Here is a 20,764-nt window from a genome sequence, read left to right as displayed (position 1 = left end):
TGACTGCCATTTATGAGTGTGGTATGGAAGTGAAATGAGGATGGTTCATTAAGAGAGCAGAAGAGGGATGAGGGCAGTCCCTTCAAGGGTGAAAGAGGGATGAGGATGGTCCTTTTGGAGGGAGCATCCTCAAAGAGTTTGGTGCTTAAAAAAGGAATGAGGATGGACCATTCATAGTGTGAAAGAGGATGGACCCTTCAGAGTGAGAGAGGCATGAGTATGAACCTTTCTGAATGTGAACAAGGAATGAGAGTGATCCCTTTAGAGTGTATTAGAGGTATAAAAATGGTCCCACTGGAGTCTGAGTGATGGATGAGGATAGTCTGTTGTCAGTATAGAAGAAGAAGGATGGCTTTTATGAGTGTGGTAGGAAAGTGAAATGAGGATGATCCCTTAAGAGTGAGGAAGAGGGATGAGGACAGTCCCATCAAGGGTGACAGAGGGATGAGGATGGTCCCTTTGGAGGGATCATCCTCAAAGAGTTTGGTGCATAAAAAAGGAATGTGGATGGACTATTCCATGTGTAAAAGAGGACAGACTCTTCAGATTGTAAGAGCAGTTGAAGATGGAACTTTCAGATTATGAGACAGAGATGAGGAGGAACCCTTCAGTTTGTTAGAGAGGTATGGGAATAGAGCCTTCATACTGTGAGAGAGGGATGAACATGGACCCCTCAGATTGCAAGAGAAAGATGAGGATGGACCCTTTAGACAGAGAGAGAGGGATGAGGGTGATCCATCCATATTGTGAGAGAAGCATAAGGATGAACCCTTCAAATTGTGCAAGAGATAAAAATGGACCCTTAAAATAAAAATGGATCATCAGAGAATCTTGAGGATGGATTTGAATGAGAAGACAAACATTCTACAGTGATGTAATCAAGAGGAAGTTTAGTGGAAGATCACAGACAGAGGAGAATTTTGTCATTTTAACCCTTTCTCACAGTACACTGCTGTTCCATTCCTCTTGCAGAATGAAATTAAAACTAATAACAGACACGCAAGTTTTTGCACATGTTTATGCTGCTACATTACTCATTATATTATACTGTACATAGGCTGCTACTCTTATGTTTACACTTATGTTTACACTATTTCGGCTACTTGTTTTGTACTATTTGCACTATTGTCACTAGGTTCACTTTAAACAGAACTGTGTACTGGTCGGCGCTGCACTGGGACTTACTATGCTCGCTGTCTGTCCCAGTAGTCATTGTACTGTCTTGTACTGTTTTGTACTGTTTTGTGTTGTCTGCACATGTTTGCACTTGTGCACTTTATTGTATAATTTATGTAGTCCCTTGTAGTTGTGTGTTGTTCTGTGTTTCTTATGTAGCACCTTGGTCCTGGAGAAACGTTGTTTCGTTTAACTATGTACTTGTATATGGCTGAAATGACAATAAACTCTTGACAAAAAAAAAAAAAAAAAATTCGATGATGAGCATAGACAACCCCAAAACAGGCATAAATTCCATTTTTTTGGCCTCTGGTAAAAAGTGTTAAATGATTAGTGCTGATGAATCATGAACAATTTCTCAAAGTTTGTAAACTAACTATAAAAAAATCAGTCTTGATTCCACATTGTTTTTAAACATGCACAACATTCTGTATAAGTTACGAGCTTGATTGTAGAAACTTGACTCGTTAGTTTAGGTTTTGTTAATGGAAAAAAGTCTTACCAGCACTGCCGTAGGGCCTACACATTACATATCACATGAACAAACACACTGTATTATTTTCTTTTTCTGATAGGGTCATTAGACTCCATTACATGGTGGTAATGGAATACTGGGATGTCTTAGGATGGGTTTTTGGAAAGTGGAGGGTATTTGATGGGGAGGAAACTTATAACCTCAGACTGTAAAGCTTCAGTGTGAGACAGAAAATGTCACAGTCAACATCATTTATGAGGGATTATCGAAGCCTCTGGCAACCCGATATGACCTCAATATAGGACCAGATACACATCAGTGGTGTACAAAGCCGTGTGGTGATAATGCCACTGTAGAACAGCCTGCTCACGTATACACACTCGCTTAAATCCATGTGTAATCTTTCCCAGAGAAGTGTGTGGGCTCCTGCTAAAAGTTTTACCAATTTCACTCCTGCTTTCCTTTTCTCTATTTTTTTCTTGTCCTGCTCCTTTAGACTGTAGGTTTTGAGTTTGTTTCACAAAAATGGCAAATCCAGAGAGAGGGCTTTTTGATGGAAAACGCTCGGAGTCTGAAGAATACACACAAGCGTCGTATTGTCCGGTGGGACGAGTGTGTGAAAAGCAGTGAGCCTCTTATCGGCGCCCAGCAGCTCTGGAATTCAGCGCCATGATAAAGTGGCATGGCGGGAAAACCTTACAAGGTTGGCATGCTCCGAAGAAGGATTAGGTTTATTTTTTTCCCTTGTTGACATAAGCTTCCTGGAAAAAAAAACCTAATCAATCAGGCTGGCGTTATGAGAGCCGTGAGATTAAACCACTCCTTTTAATCCTGACACTGGACCATTTATTACGCTGGTGAAATGTACAGCATTAGTGTGTGTGTGTGTGTGTGTGTGTGTGTGTGTGTGTGTGTGAGAGAGAGAGAGAGAGCATCAGAGGTGGCGCTTCACATCCTAGTGAGGGAGTGCAAGCAGAAATCATGCAGGTTTACATGACCACGATGTGGTCCGGATCACGATCTTACTATAATCATCTTGCAGTAAAATATAGCTATTTTATATTATTTATATTTTGTAGCTTCTTAACGTTTCTTTATAACCCAATGCTGTTCTAGATTCTGAATAGTCAGATTAATTTTCTATAACAGCAGCTATTGTATTACAGTAGTGCAGGTGCAAATCACAGGTTTATATTAATGCACTCTTGAAATAGTGGAAGCTCCATGTAAAGAGTTTTAAAAAATGCGTGTAATCATTGATACGGTGAAGTTTTCTGTAAGGAGATATTTATTTAAGATTTATGGAAGGAATCTCCAGTGTCAGTGCTTTTTAACAGTCAGAGGTAAAGGTGTAATTGAAGACATCTTCAGGACATAGGAGTTTAAATTTTTTTGGTTTCTCTGTAATATGACATGCATGTGATTGCAAATTTATATGTTTGTCTGTCTAAATGAGGGTTTATGTGTGTAGGTGTGTTTGCATCTGTGTGTGCATCTGTGCTATTATGCATGTGATTGTTTGGAAATCAGTGTATGAGAGTGTGCATGCATTGATGTCTCTCAGCAGATGTGTGTTTCCCCTTGAGGATCCATACAAAAATAATGGCCAACTGGAAGTCCCCTTTGGAGAATAAGAAGTATAATAAGGACAGTGGTCTCTTTGTGGAAGAGGCATGAGGATGGTCCCTTTGGAGTGTGGAAAAAGGATTTGGATGGCCCCTTCTGAGTGTAGAAGGAACATGAGAATGGTTGGTCCCTTTGGTGAGGGACAGAGATGACCCATCTGAGTATGGAATAGTAATGAGAATGGTCTTTTCAGGGTCTGGAATAGGGTTGGTCCTGTTGGAGGCTATTAAAGCACACACTGGAGTGTGAAGGAGAGATAAAGATGGTCTGTTGTCAGTATAGAAGTAAGAATGTGGAAGAAGGTTGATGACTGCCATTTATTAGTGTAGTATGGAAGTTAAATGAGGATGGTTCATTAAGAGAGCAGAAGAAGGATGAGGACAGTCCCTTCAAGGCTGCAAAAGGGATAAGGATGGTTCTTTTGAAGGGAGCCTCCTCAAAGAGTTTGGTGCAAAAAATGAATGAGGATGGACCATTCATAGTATGAAAGAAGATGCACACTTCAGATTGCAAGTGAGGGATGAGGGTGGACTCTTTACATTGCAAGAGAGGGATGAGGATGGACCTTTCAGTTTAGAAAACAGGCATTAGGATGGACCCTTCAGAGTGAGAGAGGCATGAGTATGAACCTTTCTGAATGTGAAAGAGGAATAAAGTTGATCCTTTAGAGTGTATTAAATGTATTAAGATGGTCCAATTGGAGTCTGAGAGATGAATGAGGATGGTCTGTTGTCAATATAGAAGAAGAAGGATGATAACTGCCATTTGTGAGTGTGTTTGGGAAGTGAAATCAGAAAAGTTCCTTAAGAGCGAGAAAGACAGATGAGGACAGTCCCTTCAAGGCTGAAAGAGGGATGATAATGGCCCCTTTAATATGCGGAAAATGGGTTGAGGATTGTTTTATCCTCAAAGGATGACAAGGATGGTTCCAATGGAGTGTCAAAAAATGGATGAGGATGAGGATAAAGTGTAAAGAGGAATAAAGAAGGACAACTCAGATTGTGAGACAGGGATGAGGATGTACCCTTCAAGGCATATAAGGATGGACAGTTTAGATTGTAAAAGAGCAATAAGGCTGGATTCTTCAGATAGTGAAAGAGGTGTAAGGATGGTTCCTTCAGATTGTGAGAAAGGGGTTAGGATGGACCTTTCAAATTGTAAAAGGGGGGTGAGGACCGACCCCTCATATTGTGAAGGATGTATGACGATGGATCCTTCAGATTCTGAGAAAGAGATAAAAATAGACACTTCAGTTTGTGAGAGAGGATGGATCTTTCAGATTGGAAGAAAGGGATAATGATAGTCACTTCAGGCTCCAAGAGAAGGAATGGGGATAGGAGGATGATGATGAAAGAGAATGGAAAATGAATGAGGGTGGTTCTTTAGGCGTATGAAAGAGCGATAATTTCTCAGGAGGACAAACTTTGGGAGGACAAAATTTGAGGAATTAGGTCCTATCAGAGTATGAAAGAAAAAAGAGTGTGGAAAACTGTCCATCATCTAGAGTGAGGATGATTGGTCAGGATAAAAAAAAAACAAAAAAACCTAAGTTTAAACAAATAAACTGTTAAATAAATAGATATAGTTCTGCTTTTAAAACAGCATCTAAGCAAAAAAATATACATTTTGCTGTCTGAAAAAAAGGGTTCTTTGTTACCCTTGCCACTGTTAAACTCAGAAGGACATGCTTCATTTAGATACAATTAAGAAATTTAATTGCATTCCGCATGTTAATTTAGACTGTGGCATCGTCCTCCCTGCATGCTCCAATAAAACCAAGGTCTTTCAACCGGACTGAGACTACGATCCACCATGACTGTCCGCCTAATTACACGCTAATTATCATTAGTATCTGTAAAGTGATATTTTGCATATATTTCATATTTTTCAACTAATTATCACTGTGACATTACAAGTAATATATGAATAAATTGTTTTTAAATGTTATTCTGTATATAGCCAAAATGTTAAAAAAAAAATCCACCTTGATAAAATTAAGCTCCAATAATAGACAGAATTTGTAACAACTCACTCACCTTGTGCAAACATAGCAGCAGCAAGATGGTTTGGATTTTTCGCATCTTGGATGCTTTTGTTTTTCTCCAGAGTCTTAGACAAGGAGGAGAAAATCCAAATTTTTTACATGCCCATTAGGAAACGCCATTACTGGAAGGACCTGCATAGAAAAAAGGTGCATATAGTTAATTGAATGTAGGAAAAAAATACACAAATGAAGGCATGAAAAAACTGACACACTACTGTACTGGTAATAAATATGTTTAACTGATTTAACACACATTAACATAATCAATCAGACTGATTCTAAAACAACACTAACAGTGAAACATTCACATTCCTGAAACATTCATATTGAAAGTATGGTACTGTGGTACAGTTTCTGTAAATTTGTCTGAGGAGGTAATGCATAAAGCACTGATTATACACAGACTCTACACATGTCTGAACTGTGTATTTATCAAAGTACTGCAGATTTTCTATGGTACTGTACTTTAGAAAGTGGAACAGGACAAATGAAGCATTAAATATAACAATCAATATCATATTAACACATGCAGGACACAGTAAGGATCTTAACCCACATAAATCCTCAAGCCATATTTAACACAATCAGGTCTATTCACCAGTCTATTCACACACTGCAACACTCAGACACAGACAAAAATAATTCTCCTGAATTGTGAGTAATTACTGCAGGAACAAATATATCAGAATTAGTGAACCTTTAAAAAATTAAACATGAAAAATAACATTTTAGGCATACAGATGGAGTTTATGAAGTACATACTAAATAAAACACAATTTTCCTGCACAGATGATATTCTGAAATGTTCTCAAATCTCTGCATCTAATATCTATATATATATATATATATATATATATATATATATGTGTGTGTGTGTGTGTGTGTGTGTGTGTGTGTGTGTGTGTGTGTGTGTGTGTGTTTTAAATTAAAGAAAAACAACATATTTTAACCATCATCCTTGTTTATAACTATTTTCTGAATATAACACTTGAAGGGAACATTAAAAACATAAAATTAATTAATTGTTGGAAATAAATATAACTTATTTAAATATAAACAGTTATATAATTATCTGAATATTGAAATATATATAAAAAAATTAATGTATACTATATCATAATCTATACCAGCTCAGCATGTCAACATTTAAAAGCAAGCAATAAAATCAATCCCAAGAACCAACAATCCATCAAATAAGCCAAATAAATGCAATTCTCAAAGAATTAAAGCTTTCAGATGTAGGAACTTTGACAAAATAGTTACACTGCCTCATCTAACTTTCATTCTTTCCCAGGAAATATGGCTTCAGTAGTTTATGAAGTTTGTCATCCTACATATTTGAGGCATTCCTTAACATGATCAAACAAATAATGCATATAAAATAAATGCATGAACCAACCAAAACATGGAAACATCCACAAACAGACAATACATTATTGTCAAATAAGAGAAACACATTCACGTCTCACAAGAGATACAAAAACATGCACTTCCTAAATGTGTCTTCAAGCACTGCAGGTTAAAAAATAAATAATTACTAAATAAATAATACTCAATACTAAAATACATTTAAGCCACATGCTTATCTAATAAAAACAGATAAAAATAAATAAATAAATAAATAAATAAATAAGAGCAATGGCTTTCTAACAAAGTCGCTGTACAAAAAATAAATAAATAAATAAATAAATAAAGGGAATAAACGAAAATGTAAATCAAATGAAATCTTCATGTCTGTAAGCGCTGTAGCTTTTCAGTAGCACTATTTTGATTTTAAAAAAAATCAAACAAATTTAAGTGTCATAATGGATTCTAAATCAAGTCAACAAACCATGAAAAAAAATAAAATAAAAAGCATAATGACCGTGCACCAGAAATAAATATGTCTGAAAATTAAGAGACAAAACAGACAACAATTTTTGGTGGGCATAACTGATTAAGGTCAAAATATGTAACGTTACACTCATACACACAAAAATAAATAACACATAAATGTGTACATCTTAAAGCACAGCAGGTTAGGTAATAATGTAATGATAAGGTTAGGTAATAGATAATAATGAAAACAATTTAAATTTAAAGTTACTCATTCATCTGCAGTTAATATTTCCTAAATTTTCAAAGCGCTCCAGATTTTCAGAAAACCATGGCAGAAATAAATACACTAGCAAAATAACAAATTAAATATTGACAGGATTAAAACATGAAAACATGCAAGATATTTTGAGTGTATTTAAGAAACTAGAGCATGTCTACACACAGATAAACACATAGATTGTCCACGTAGAGACTAAAAAATAACTTTAATGTTTTTAAAAACATCCTGATTTTAAGTTAAACTGATAAGTCATATGAGCTCATGTCAAATTTTGAAAGAAAATCACTGGGCTTTTCTATAGTATCAAGTGTGTAAGAGAAATATAAAATATAAGTTTTTTTAATAATATAAGAAATATAGTATTAAGAATTAACATTAAATTTTCAAAAAAGAAGCCTGTGAGAAAGTAAAATGCAAAACACTTCATAAAGAGAACATAAATATCTTCTGTATGTGTGTATCAGGTGAAATGTAAAGCAGAACTCACCTTCAGTGCAGTGAAAGATGTTCGGAAAATGTTCCTGACCCCACACACAGGTTACTCTCGGAAAAAAAACTTGAAGAATTAGTGATGTTGAGAAGGAGTAAAACCCTCTGACAGTGAGTTTCAGCGTGGTGGCATTTTGCAGAAGTGGGATTGTACAGAGCACTGTGGATGTAATGCGAGAAGATGTGATGTGAGTTCTCTTTACTGTTCCTGAATGAATCCTTGGTGAAAAAGTGCCATGATCTGCTGTTAGAGCTCCGATGATGCTCAGTGGAGAGCTGCGAGCTTCCCTCTGTGAAGTCTTCTCACTCACACAGCAGATTTGGAGCTCAGCAGCACTGTTCAAGCATTTAACTCTTTACAGACCTCAACCCAGGGTTGCCAGATTGGACCTGATGCTTCTGTCCTAATAACTACATTCACTTTACAATCCATTTAAACACTGTGACTATTTGATAAGTAAGAAATAAAAACTGTGTGTATCATGCTGTTAAAGAAAAATAATCAAAAACATGGTGGTGTAATGATGCAGAGCTGCAGTTATTGCCCCGAAGTTTATTATTTTCCTATATCAGCACGTCCCCAAGTGACCTATTCCTGTCATGGAACAGTGATTTGCCAAAGACTACAGTTTCATATTTATTAAAGAATGACACATCATAGGTTTTATCCATTTATAGTTGCATTTAATGTTGTGGAACATCCACAAGACAAGCGAAAGCGTAAAGCATAAACTCCTCTGTCCTGAAGATGTCGGAAAACTTAGTTATGGCTTAGTTTAGCTTATTCCTTCCATAAATGTTAAATGTTAAATAAACATCTCCTTACGGAAAACTTCACCACACCATTATATCACCATACATTCTTATTTGTTAAATAACATGTTTTCTTACTTTGTTTATTATTATTCTTAGATTATGAGGAGCGTCTGCTGTACAAGTCTCTGCGAATGAGCTGTTACTATAGAAACGATAACAGATTAGAACAAGTGCACTAATACAAACCTGTGATCTGAGTCACAACTACTGTCAGAGCTGAGATTATAGAAAATTAATCAACACTGATTCAAGATTTCAATAGCACTGTGGTATAAATAAAGTGTTTTGATTACATATTTTACCAACAAAATGTTTTGCAAACAGTCCAGGTATAAGACAACTGGCCAATCTGGCAACCCTGAATGTGTCTGTATGGAGAAAGTGCTCAAACCAAAACACTGTTACAGTTAACACCTACAGTGTTGGAACAAGACCTACAGTAAATAATCTTTAATGTGTCAAATTAACTGTGTTAATGCTACACTGAGTTAATACATCACTATGTGTTAATGCATGACTGTATGTGTTAATGCGACAATGTATGTGTTAATGCATCACGGAATTGATGCATCACTAAGTGTTAATGCAACACTGTATGTGTTAATGTATCACTAAGTGTTAATGAGACACTAAGTGTTAATGCATCACAAAGTGTTAGTGACACTGTATGTGTTAATGTGTCACAGTGTTAATGTGAAACTGTATATGTTAATGCATCACTGAATTAATGCATCACTAAGTGTTACTGCATCACTGTATGAGTTAATGCATCACTAAGTGTTAATGTGACACTGTGTGTGTTAATGCATCACTAAGTGTTAATGCGACACTGTGTGTGTTAATGCATCACTAAGTGTTAATGCGACACTGTATGAGTTAATGAAACACTATATGAGTCACTGAAGCATTGTGAACGTAACTGCAGCACCAGTTTTTGACAACAGTTTGAGTTTTTTAACATTTGATCCAAACCTTAAAAGTCAGTTAAACAAGATTAGAAATGTAACTTTTAATTAACTTTTGTCTTTTAGATTTGAGAACTGATTTGTCATTGAATTGTCACTTAAAATGTATTTACAAATATATATTTTAAGGAATAAAGGTTTAAGATACGTATTTTTAAAAAAAAATCATTATGTTTGAAGCTCAGTCACATTACATTCAACATGTGTGTGAACAGCACCATCGTGTGGCTGAAGCCATCACTGCAGCTCCACTGCTGCTACTACAGCTACTACTACTACTATTGCTAGTAATAATAATAATAATAATAATAATAATAATAATAATAATAATTGTTTTTTTATAAACACTGAGCAAACCTGAGCCATGCTTTATTGCACTGTATGCAATTGAAACATCTCTAAATCATTAATCAGTTGCTTTAAATGCATCTTTTATACATCAGTTCATATTGAAACTCAGTATATTTCAAAATATATTCATAGAATATCTGCAAATATTAGTACATTTTATGAAACATCCATTTTCACCTGTATTTAAGAATATATTGCAGTTTCTTTTGTTGTTTGTCTTGTTCATCTTTCATTCTTTTATCTTGAGTGCTTTATGATTCAATATATGTGAAATGTATGGCTATGTATTCACAGTCACAAACAAATACATGTTAATATTTCAATATATTTTAACTATTTTAAATTGTACCACCAGGAACGATGTTACCTTCTGTTACAGCTGAAATAAAAACTCTTTAAAAGACTCAGGAGAATGAACCTCTATTTTAAAATATTTAATATTTAGAACATTCAGTCTCACAATTGCAGATCTTTACAATTATTTATTTATGAATATGTATTATTTTCTGTTAGGAACTGAAGAACATATACAGTATATATGGCAGCAGCAATACGCTGAAATTCTAATTTATTATATCATATTCTTAATTTAGAGAATAAGATTGATTTAGAGAAAGAACTAAAAGTTTGACATGTCAAAATATTGAGATAATTTACTTCTGACTGTTACAAAGCACTGACACTGGAGACTCCTTCCATGTATTAAATTAAATGAAACATTTGTTTATCTTTTTCTTAGCTTACTTTTTTAACCACACTTCTGAGTAATATTATATGTCATATTTTGTTATTGAAATGAAGAACTTGTGTTAGTGATATTTCTCTGTTAGTTTGACATTGCTTTATTTTTTTAATTAGTCAGTACAGTTTAAAGTAGTATAGATTTCGAGATATTTGTAAAAAGTACTACATGAATGTAAAGAATCTTGTTATGATTATTTCCTTAAAGTTTTTGCAACAGAACACTTCCTTTACTTTTCTTTCCCTTTTCCTTTGCACACAGTCAGAAGGAAATATGAGACAATACTGTTCCTGCCTGTGCATTGAAGGGAAAAAAAGTGTTTCTTCTGAGCCTGACTGTTTTTCTTGTTTACACATGTGATGAGCAAGAAGCAGAGAAGCACCAGGAAGCAGAGAGAAGCAGCAAGAAGCAGAGAAGCATGTCCACTCCAGCAAGAAGCAGAGAAGCATGTCTGCCCAGCAAGAAGCAGAGAAGCATGGCCGCCCCAGCAAGAAGCAGAAGTTGAGGCAAGAACAGCAGTTTAGTTGCAACATGAAGCAGCAAAGCAGTTATAACCCTCGTGCACACTCCGCTAAGGGCCACATAGCTTTCACGATTCGTATCAACACATCAAACAGACTGCAGGAGATAAAGATTGTAAGCACACAATCACCAAAACCAAATCAAATCAAAAGTGACTTACCGGTTAGAAGGCCTCACCCCAACAATACGCCCCTTTCAGACGGTACAATCCACAGCGTGTGTCCCAAATTCCCGGCTTACTGGGATTGATGGAGGGACACAGTAAAACACTTTATATTGCCATCCATAAAGCTCACTACACCATTGAAAAGCATAATAGCACCAAAAAAAAGCTTACTTGAGAAGTATGGTGAATGTATGTGTCGGTAAAGGCACAAAAAGTCCCAAAGCTAGGGAACGATTAGCATGAAACAAACTATTAGCTAAAAAATGTTACTGGGTATGAAGCCAACCTGTACCTTAAACACCGTCAGACACCCGGAAGCACGCAGGCAGGCAGCGGAAATGATGCACCCTAGCTATCCACCACCAACATCTTTAAATAGGCAAAAGTTGCTGCTGATTGGTGGATGCAACTGCCACATCATACCACAATGAAGAATTACCTCATTCTGCCACAATCTACCCCCAGCTTTTGCATCAGCGCCCCGACGATGACCCTTCCTCGGTCCCAAGGCCGAAACCAAAGAGAGGCTGTACTTGACACTGGGTTAGAATCTGCGGCCACCCCTTGTGACCTTTGACCCACCGCTCGTGGTAGGCGATGCAAATTAGAGTGATGGCCAGCCATACTTCTTCCTGTTCTCAGAACTACACCTCCACTTGTCCATGACGGACCTTCCTGGAGGAAGTAAACTGCAGATGGCAGATGACCTCCTACCAAGTGAGGTGCCTCTGATGCCACAGGTTCCACATGAGCTATCTCAATTTGCCCACCCTCAGAACCATGAGGAACCGAACCAACCACAGCTTGAGCTGCCTGCCTAAACTCATTTTCAGGTACTAATACAAACAGATCCCCATCATCAGACTCTTCCTCTGGAAGCAACACTAGTTCAACTGAAGGACTACCTGGAACAGGGACGGGAGGAACCCTACCAGGTCGGACCTTCAACAGTGAATGATGTATGTGCTTTAACTTACTAAGGTCATCTACTGGCGCAATATTATAAGCTTCTCCCTGAAAGACCACCTAGGTCCACACATCCTGAATCTTATTTGACCTTTCACACTGAAATCACAAAGGTAAACCAGCTGACCTTCCTCAAGTGACACACTGCAAACATGCGCATCATGCTGAGCCTTATGACGACTGGCCGTGACTTCCAGCCACTCCTGAGCCCCTTCAAAGGCTACCTGCAGCCTATGCTGGTGTTACAAGATCCACCAGTGCACAATACCTTCTACCAGCTCCTGAACCCTACCAAGAAGGAAGTCCACCGGGAGTCGAGGCTCCTGACCAAGCATCAGGTAGTATGGCGACTCTCCAGTGGCTTGGTGGGGGTAGTGTTGTAACAGAAGGGCACCTGGGGAAGACAAAGCTCCCAATCTCCCTTCTGAGAAGCTGGCAAGGCCCGCAACAAATTGTGCAGGGTCCGATTGAAACGTTTGCACTGGCCATTCCTGGCCGGATGGTATGGGGTAGTGCGAGACTTTTGGACACCGTACAGCCTAGGAACAGTTAGGGTGTCCTTAGCACATTGACACCACTCCCACTCCTGGCACCAGTGGGCAATGTCGGCAGACATACCAGGCCAGTAACATCTCTGCCACACCAACTGGGTAGTACGCTCAACCCCTTGATGCCTGTGCCTTCAGGGCCTCTGGTAACACTACCTGAAAGGCTTCTTCCCCACCATCTGGGTGAAACACCCCTTCCTTCTCTACCCCACTGGCGAAATAACTGCAGTCTACGTTCTTCTGGACTAGGAGGCAATTTTAGTCTCCAAAATACCAATATTACTGGTATCCTTCCTGCTGCGACCTCATATCGAATGGGGAATGGCAGGGAAACACAGTCATTTGGCACACATGGGTCATCAACTCACCCTGCACTGCTCATTTTATGGCCATAGGAACTACAGCCCCTGGGAACAGATGTTGAGTCTCCTCTGTACATGGGAGATGCTGTCTAGACAGGGCATCAGCATTCGGATTACTCCTGCCAGATCGATACTGGATCTCAAAATCAATTATGTAAGTTGGGCAGCCCACAGCTGTTCCGTGGCCCCCAATTTCGCCATAGCCAAGTAACTGACAGGATGATCCATGGTGGCGGCACGGCAGTAGCATGCAGCGGCCACTCCGGATACAAAATGGTGCTATTTTTGTCTTTGGCCCGACTTTTATCGGCACGTGGACATCGGAGCTACTGGTGTTCGTGTATACCACCACCAAACAATCACAAGTTTCAGAAACAACACTACAGCTGTTCTGCATGATGATCTGCTGGAGAAGCTACGCAATCTCGGCTTGCTGCGGCGACCAGGCCTCCAGCCCTCAGAGTCGTCTGATGCCGGTGGCCGGGGGAGGGGATGTCGCAAGCAGTGCATGAGAAAGCAGAAGTGCGGCAAGAGGGCGGGGGTTCGTGCTAGGCTAAAAACAAACCCTAGCCGGCCGGCTCTTCCGTCCATCCTGCTTTCCAATGTCTGCTCCCTGGACAATAAACTGGATTACATCCGACTCCAGCAAACTACGCGATGTGAGTTTAGAGACTGCTGCGTCTTTGTTTTCACGGAGACGTGGCTCAGCGACAGAGTTCCGGATGCCGCCATTCAGCTAGATGGACTAGCCTCGTTTCGAGCCGACAGAAACACAGCTCTGTGCGGTAAGGCTCGCGGCGGCGGCTTGTGTGTTTACATCAACATAGAATGGTGCAAGAACTCGGGGCTAGTCTCTAGTTACTGCTTATCGCTGGTGGAGTTTGTGACTGTTAGATCCATTTTATTTACCACGGGAATTCACCACTGTCCTCATAATCGGTGTATACATTCCCCCAGCGCTAACGCTAAAGACGCGCTCTGTGTACTGTATGGGGCTATTAGCGAGCTGCAGAATTCAAACCCTGATGGACTGTTTATTGTTGCCGGAGATTTCAACCATGCAAATCTCAAGTCAGTGCTCCCTAAATTTCATCAGCATGTGGACTTTGCAATGAGAGGGAAGAACATGCTGGACCTTGTTTACACAAACATCCCCAGCGCGTACCGTGCAGAGCCCCGCCCCCACCTCGGCTACTCAGACCACATCTCTGTTATGCTAATCCCACCATACAGACCGCTAGTCAGATGCTCCAAACCAGTTCTGAAGCAGGTGAAAACCTGGCCAGCTGGAGCCATCTCTGCTCTTCAGGACTGTTTTGAACACACTGACTGGCACATGTTCAGGGAAGTGGCAACTGATGGCAACTTCACCAACTTGGAGGAATACGTGACATCAGTGACTAGCTATATCAGCAAGTGCATTGATGACATCACTGTCTCCAAGACCATCACCACACACTCAAGCCATGGATGACTGCAGAGGTGCGTGCGCTACTGAGAACCTGAGACTCCGCCTTCAGAGCAGGCGACAAGGTGGCCCTAAGAACAGCGAGGGCCAAACTGTGCCGGGCCATCAGAGAGGCAAAGCGCACACACGCTCAGAGAATCCACAGCCACTTCAAGGCCAGTGGAGACACGCGGGGCATGTGGCAGGGCATCCAGACTATCACCAACTACAGGACAACACCACCTGCCTGTGACAGTGATGCCTCCCTCCCAGATGCGCTGAACGACTTCTACGCTCGGTTTGAGGCACAGAATGGCGTGACGGCGAGGAAGACCACCCCTCCTCCCAATGACCAGGTGCTGTGTCTAACCACGGCCTATGTGAGGAAGGCTCTATACAGAGTCAACCCACGGAATGCTGCAGGACCAGACAACATTCCTGGTGGGAACTTGTGTTAGTGATTGTTCCAACGTGCTTCAAGGCCACCACCATTGTCCCCGTGCCAAAGAAGTCTCCAATGTCCTGCCTCAATGACTACCATCCCGTTGCACTTACACCCATCATCATGAAGTGCTCCGAGAGGCTCGTCATGAGGGACATTAAGACAATGCTGCCCCCCTCACTGGACCCCCTGCAATTTGCTTACCATCCCAACCGCTCAACAGATGACGCCATCACCAATACCCTCCATCTGGCCCTCACCCACCTGGACAATAAAGACATATATGTTCGAATGCTGTTCACCATGTTCTACAGAGGCACTATCGAGAGCATCCTGAGCAGCTGCATCACTGTCTGGTTTGGGAATTGCACCGTCTCGGATCGCAAGACCCTTCAGAGGATAGTGAGGACAGCTGAGTAGATCATCGGGGTCTCTCTTCCCTCCATCACCGACATTTACACCTCATCAATTTTTTTGCAAGTTTTTGCATGTTTATGCTGCTACATTACCCATTATATCATACTGTACATAGACTGCTACTCTTATGTTTACACTATTTTAGCTACTTGTATTGTACTCTTGTACTATTTGCACTATTGTCACTAGGTTCACTTTAAACAGAACTGTGTACTGGTCAGCGCTGCACTGGGACTTACTATGCCCATTGTCTGTCCCAGTAGTCATTGTACTGTTTTGTACTGTCTTGTGCTGTCTGCACTTGTGCACTTTATTGTATAATTTAAGTAGTCCCTTGTAGTTCTATGTTGTTCTGTGTTTGTCTTATCTAGCACCTTGGTCCTAGAGAAACGTTGTTTCGTTTCACTATGCACTTGTATATGGCTGAAATGACAATAAACTCCACTTGAACTTGAACTTGATTATTATCTGTGAATACTACACATTTATGTCCCAATAAATACTCCCTACATTTCTCAGCCATAGCCCACTTAATTGCCAAAAATTCCAACTTCATGAAACTATAGTTGGACATGTTTCGCTCGGTGGGTCTAAGGCTGCGGCTAGCATATGCAATAGGCCTCACCATACTCTCTTGTTCTTGAGAGAGAATTGCCCCCAGCCCTCCATGGCTGGCATCCACCTCCAAAACAAAAGGTAGGGAGAAAAGTCGGCAGACCAAGCAGTGGCAAAATCTTGCTCTGCATGCTTCCTACCTTTTGTGCCTGCCAACTCTGCTACTGCTCTATGAAGAGGTGCAGGCAACTTAGCGAACCCCTCCATGAAGCGGTGGTAGTAGCTCGCAAAGCACGTTTGTCCAACTTAGCCTTCAAACCCTCGGCTTTAAGCCAGCTTAAAATAGTCTCCATCTGGGCCAGATGTTGGGCCACAGATGAAGAATACACCATAATGTCATCAAGATATAAAAGCAAGGACTGATGTTGTTGATTGCCACACAACCATTGCATCAAGCACTGGAACGTACTAGGAATGTTACACAATCCGAACTGCATCTATTCCACTCAAACAGGCCAAAGAGAGTACAGAAAGCAGTTTTATGTCTACTACTTTCCATAACTGGAACTTGGTTGTACCCCTTGGCGAGGTCCAAGGTGGAAAACCAATTGGCCCCAGCCAGCGAGTCCAATGTTTCCTCAATATGGGGGAGTGGGAGCGCATCCTTTCTGGTTTTAGAGTTCAGATGGTGATAATCCACGCATATGCGCAGATTCCCATTTTTTTTCTTTACCAGAACATTTGGTGATGTGTAAGGACTGCAACTCTCCCCGATCACTTGTGCCTCTAGTAATTGATTAATATGAGCTTTCACCAGCTCATACTCAAAAAGGGGAATCCTTCTAAATTACTGCCAAACTGGTACTTCATCCACAAGAATATCATGGGAAATCAGGTTAGTACACCCTAAATCTCCGTCATGCATGGAGAATACAGAGGAATAGCACTGGGGCAAGGCTCTGACCTTGCCTTGTTCTGCCTCTGACAAAACAGACAAATCAATAGCTGCTATCTGCTCTTGCGTCAAGGCAGCGTGAGAAACCTGAGCATTTACTGCCGCAGCTACTGACTGAATCTCCCTAACCCCTGAAGGTAAGCTGACCACATAAACACTGCTCAACATACCAAGGACGGTGCTGGAGTAGAGCACCACATCTGCAGTGCCAACATTAACCATGGGCACCAGCACCATCCCATGCATCACCCTCACCAACACAGGAGACAATCCTACCGGAAGACTGGATTCAAGGGGCTCAAACAACATGGTATTGCTAGAAAATTGGTCAGAGCAAGTCAGGGTGACCAACTTCATCACTCCGTCTGGGATACGGTATGCCCCACGACCACGCATCTTAACCTTACCCCTTGGAGCAACAATGGGTTGTACATCCACTTGATGGCAATGCTGAAGGGCTGCATCACAAAGCTCAGTGCCTGTGACACCATGGTAAATTAAACAGAGCAGGCCCATGTTGGCCAAAGAGCTCTCGGTAACAAAGACATTCAGAACATTCATTCCTAGAACTCCAGGAACCTGAACACACAAGCCACCAGGAGGATCCTTGATGAACAACACCCCACACTTAGGAATCAGTTGGTTACAGAGCTCAACATCAAGCTCTATGTAACCAATGTATGGGATAGTCAAACCATTAGCAGCTCGCAGCTGCAACCATTGACATGATCTGAGGCGCTCTTGGCCCCAAGGTTCGAAACATGACAAGAAACAGTTCTCTGTAATTGTGGACACCATGGAACAGCTGTCCAGTAAGCAGGATACTTGGACCCCGCCCATCAGCACCACAAGCTGAGGACACAAAGATATAAAATGGGAAATAAAATAAGAAGAAGGCAAGCTACTGGAGCCAGCATGACCCCCAACTAAACTGTGGCTCCTCAGCCCGGTGGGAACTAGTTTCCTGACAGTGGGCAAGACTGCCACTCCCCAACCCCACTTGCTGACAAAGCTACGTGAGGTAATGAAGTCTGAAGAAATTTACGCTCCCCTTTGCAATCTCTAGCAAAATGGCCAGGTTGTTTGCACCATCTGCATATAATTTGACCACTGTGGGACAACCACTGATGAAACTGAGACTCCTGTAGCCAAGGCATATTTTGAGTAAGCTGAGAAAACTGTTATTGCTGAGTCTTTAAGATCTCCCTCAGTTCACCCAAGTGCGGACTTCTACTAAGGTATCGGTGGGCTCCCCCTCCAAGTGATTGAACAAGAAAAACACTTGATCAGTGATAGATTTTCCTGAGGTCAGCAGCTTGAGCTGAAAGCGAGCTTCGTGTACAACAAAGAGCAGACTGTGTAACCACATAAACTGGTATTGTCATTGGGTTTAGAGCATGAGCCATCTACAAATATGTGGACATCGCCCTCCAATGGGTGTTGTGAAAGATCTGTGCACAGAAATGATGATTCTGAAATCTCAGTAAAGCAGTTGTGCTCCAACCTGAAAATAATGGGAAATTGCTGACATAGGCAAACTAAAAGAAGGAGGTGCCAGAAGGCACCTGGGTATATATAGAGGGGATCTTGAGGTGCTCAGCGCGCTCAACTCTCATGCATGAGATTGCTGCGTCACCATTGAGGGAATTCACCTTCTTTGAGCTCATTGGAACGTGTTGTATTGCTAAAGAAGTTTGCTTCTTCTCATCCAAAGACTGGAGACTTTTCTTTTTGAGGTTTTGAGTGACTACAGTGAATAAGGTAAAAGTAATTGGCTGAAACTATGAACCACCCATAAATGTGTCCGCTCAGAGAGGGACTCTGAGTTCCGACAACAGCAGGGCTATTTTCGGCTGTTACTGGTTTAATTGTGAGATTCCATGTGGCACAGAGGATGACTTCGCAACCTGAGTGACACTGTGCGGTCATACGTTGTGTCTGAATGTTATTAAGAATGGTGACTACCTGATGCGATGCATGCAGTGTGAGTGGGTGTGAAAGGACAACTCTTTGAGCATCTGAGACTAGTAGAGTAGAGAGAGTAACTGAAAGCAAATCCTGGATTCCAGAATCCTGATGACTACGCCAGAATGTGGCGAGGGAGGAGGAGCCAGGCATGAATAGGGAAGAAAAGAAGCCAAGGAAAAAAGGATAAAAGAGAAGACAAGGGGGGAAAAAAGGGAAAAGCGGAAATAAATAAAAAAAATTAAAAAGAGAGCCAGAGTAAAACACGCCAGTTATGTCAAAATATGGCGAGAGGTGAGGAAGAAGACGAGGAAGAACAAAAGAAAGAAATTACAAAGTAAATTTTAAAAAATACAAAAAAAGAATAGAAAACCCGAGAATGTGAACTAGATGTTTCCCTAAGGTTAACACCCCAACCGATCTTTTACGTTTAACGCAATTTACTTAGAGAAGTATTGGACAGGGCACACAGATCCATTCTGCAGGAAGAATCGGAGGTAGGGTTTGGTAATAATAAAATCGAAACTTTATTGCACAATTTGTATTAAAAATAAACAATACATTCGTACACCAGACACATGAAACATATGCCATGGCTTACTCGATAAACTATTAAGACAGGGGATAAAGATGACAAGGTGAATAAACTGTATCACACGGTTACTGCATACAAAAACGTATGAATAAAGCAGGCAAAAGAACCAGACAAGCAGGCCAATTGCCTACTAGTTATTCGGAGCTGAGGCTTACTGGAGGAAAGAAAGACAGAGCAAGACCTCTCAATCTCTAAACACCCCCACCATACACTTGAGCACCACACACACGCACACTCTACCAAGGTAATGTACACAGTACTCAGTGAAGAAACCACCACCACCTGAGAGGAGATAAAAAAAAAGCTCAGATTAGACAGTCTTACCCCAAACAAATAATGAAAGGAAAAAAAAAGGAAAACAGTAACCAGCGCACAATATGTGCTATACCCCTATGAAACAGAATGCAGCCTCCGGATAGAACCCGGAAACTGCGAATTGTCCCTGCAGAAATAGAAAGCAAGCACGTCTGCCCCAGCAAGAAGCAGAGAAGCATGTCCACCCCAGCAAGAAGCAGAGAAGCATGTCTTCCCCAGCAAGAAGCAGAAGTTGCAACAAGCAGCAAAGCAGTTGTAACCCTCATGCACGTTCCGCTAAGAGCCATGTAGCTTTAACGATTCGTATCAACACATCAAACAGCCTGTAGAAGATTATAAGGGCACAGTCACCACACTATTGCCCAAAACTGTCCAAATCAAAAGTGACATACTGGTTAGAAGGCCTCACCCCAACAATACCTCCTTTCAGACAGTACAATTCCACAGTGTGTGTCCCAAATTGCCGGCTTACTGGGATACATGGGAGGAAATGATAAAACAATTATTGCTACCCATAAAGCTCACTACACCATCGCAAAGCATAATAGCACCAAAAAAAAAGCCTACTTGAGAAGTACGGTGAACATATATGCCGGTAAAAGCACCAAAATCCCAAAGCTAGGGAACGATAAGCACTAAACAAACTATTAGCTAAAAAATGCTACCGTCTATGAAGCCAACCCATACCTTAAACACCATCAGACACCAGGAAATACACAAGCAGTGG

At 40.8% G+C, this 20,764-nt stretch overlaps 1 protein-coding gene across 2 annotated transcripts in view; it reads right to left on the bottom strand.

Annotated features, from left to right (window-relative positions):
- nxph2a (neurexophilin 2a) overlaps window positions 1–13,616 on the bottom strand; it is a 34,915-nt gene extending 21,299 nt beyond the window's left edge. The window contains exons 1-2 of one of the 2 annotated variants that reach the window (XM_034304331.2): window positions 11,465–13,616; window positions 5,314–5,453 (exon numbers count right to left, since the gene is read on the bottom strand). In XM_034304331.2, the coding sequence (XP_034160222.1) occupies window positions 5,314–5,358 (45 nt within the window). In that variant the 5' untranslated portion in view covers window positions 5,359–5,453; window positions 11,465–13,616. Of the gene's footprint in view, window positions 1–5,313; window positions 5,454–7,906; window positions 9,113–11,464 lie in introns of those variants that run through there. The other variant, XM_026913248.3, reaches the window with a different exon arrangement.
- Between the last annotated feature and the right edge of the window lie 7,148 nt (window positions 13,617–20,764).

This window comes from Pangasianodon hypophthalmus, chromosome 5 (genome assembly GCF_027358585.1).
Source record: "Pangasianodon hypophthalmus isolate fPanHyp1 chromosome 5, fPanHyp1.pri, whole genome shotgun sequence".
Lineage (NCBI taxonomy): Eukaryota > Metazoa > Chordata > Actinopteri > Siluriformes > Pangasiidae > Pangasianodon > Pangasianodon hypophthalmus.
This window is presented reverse-complemented; position numbering and strand designations above follow the sequence as displayed.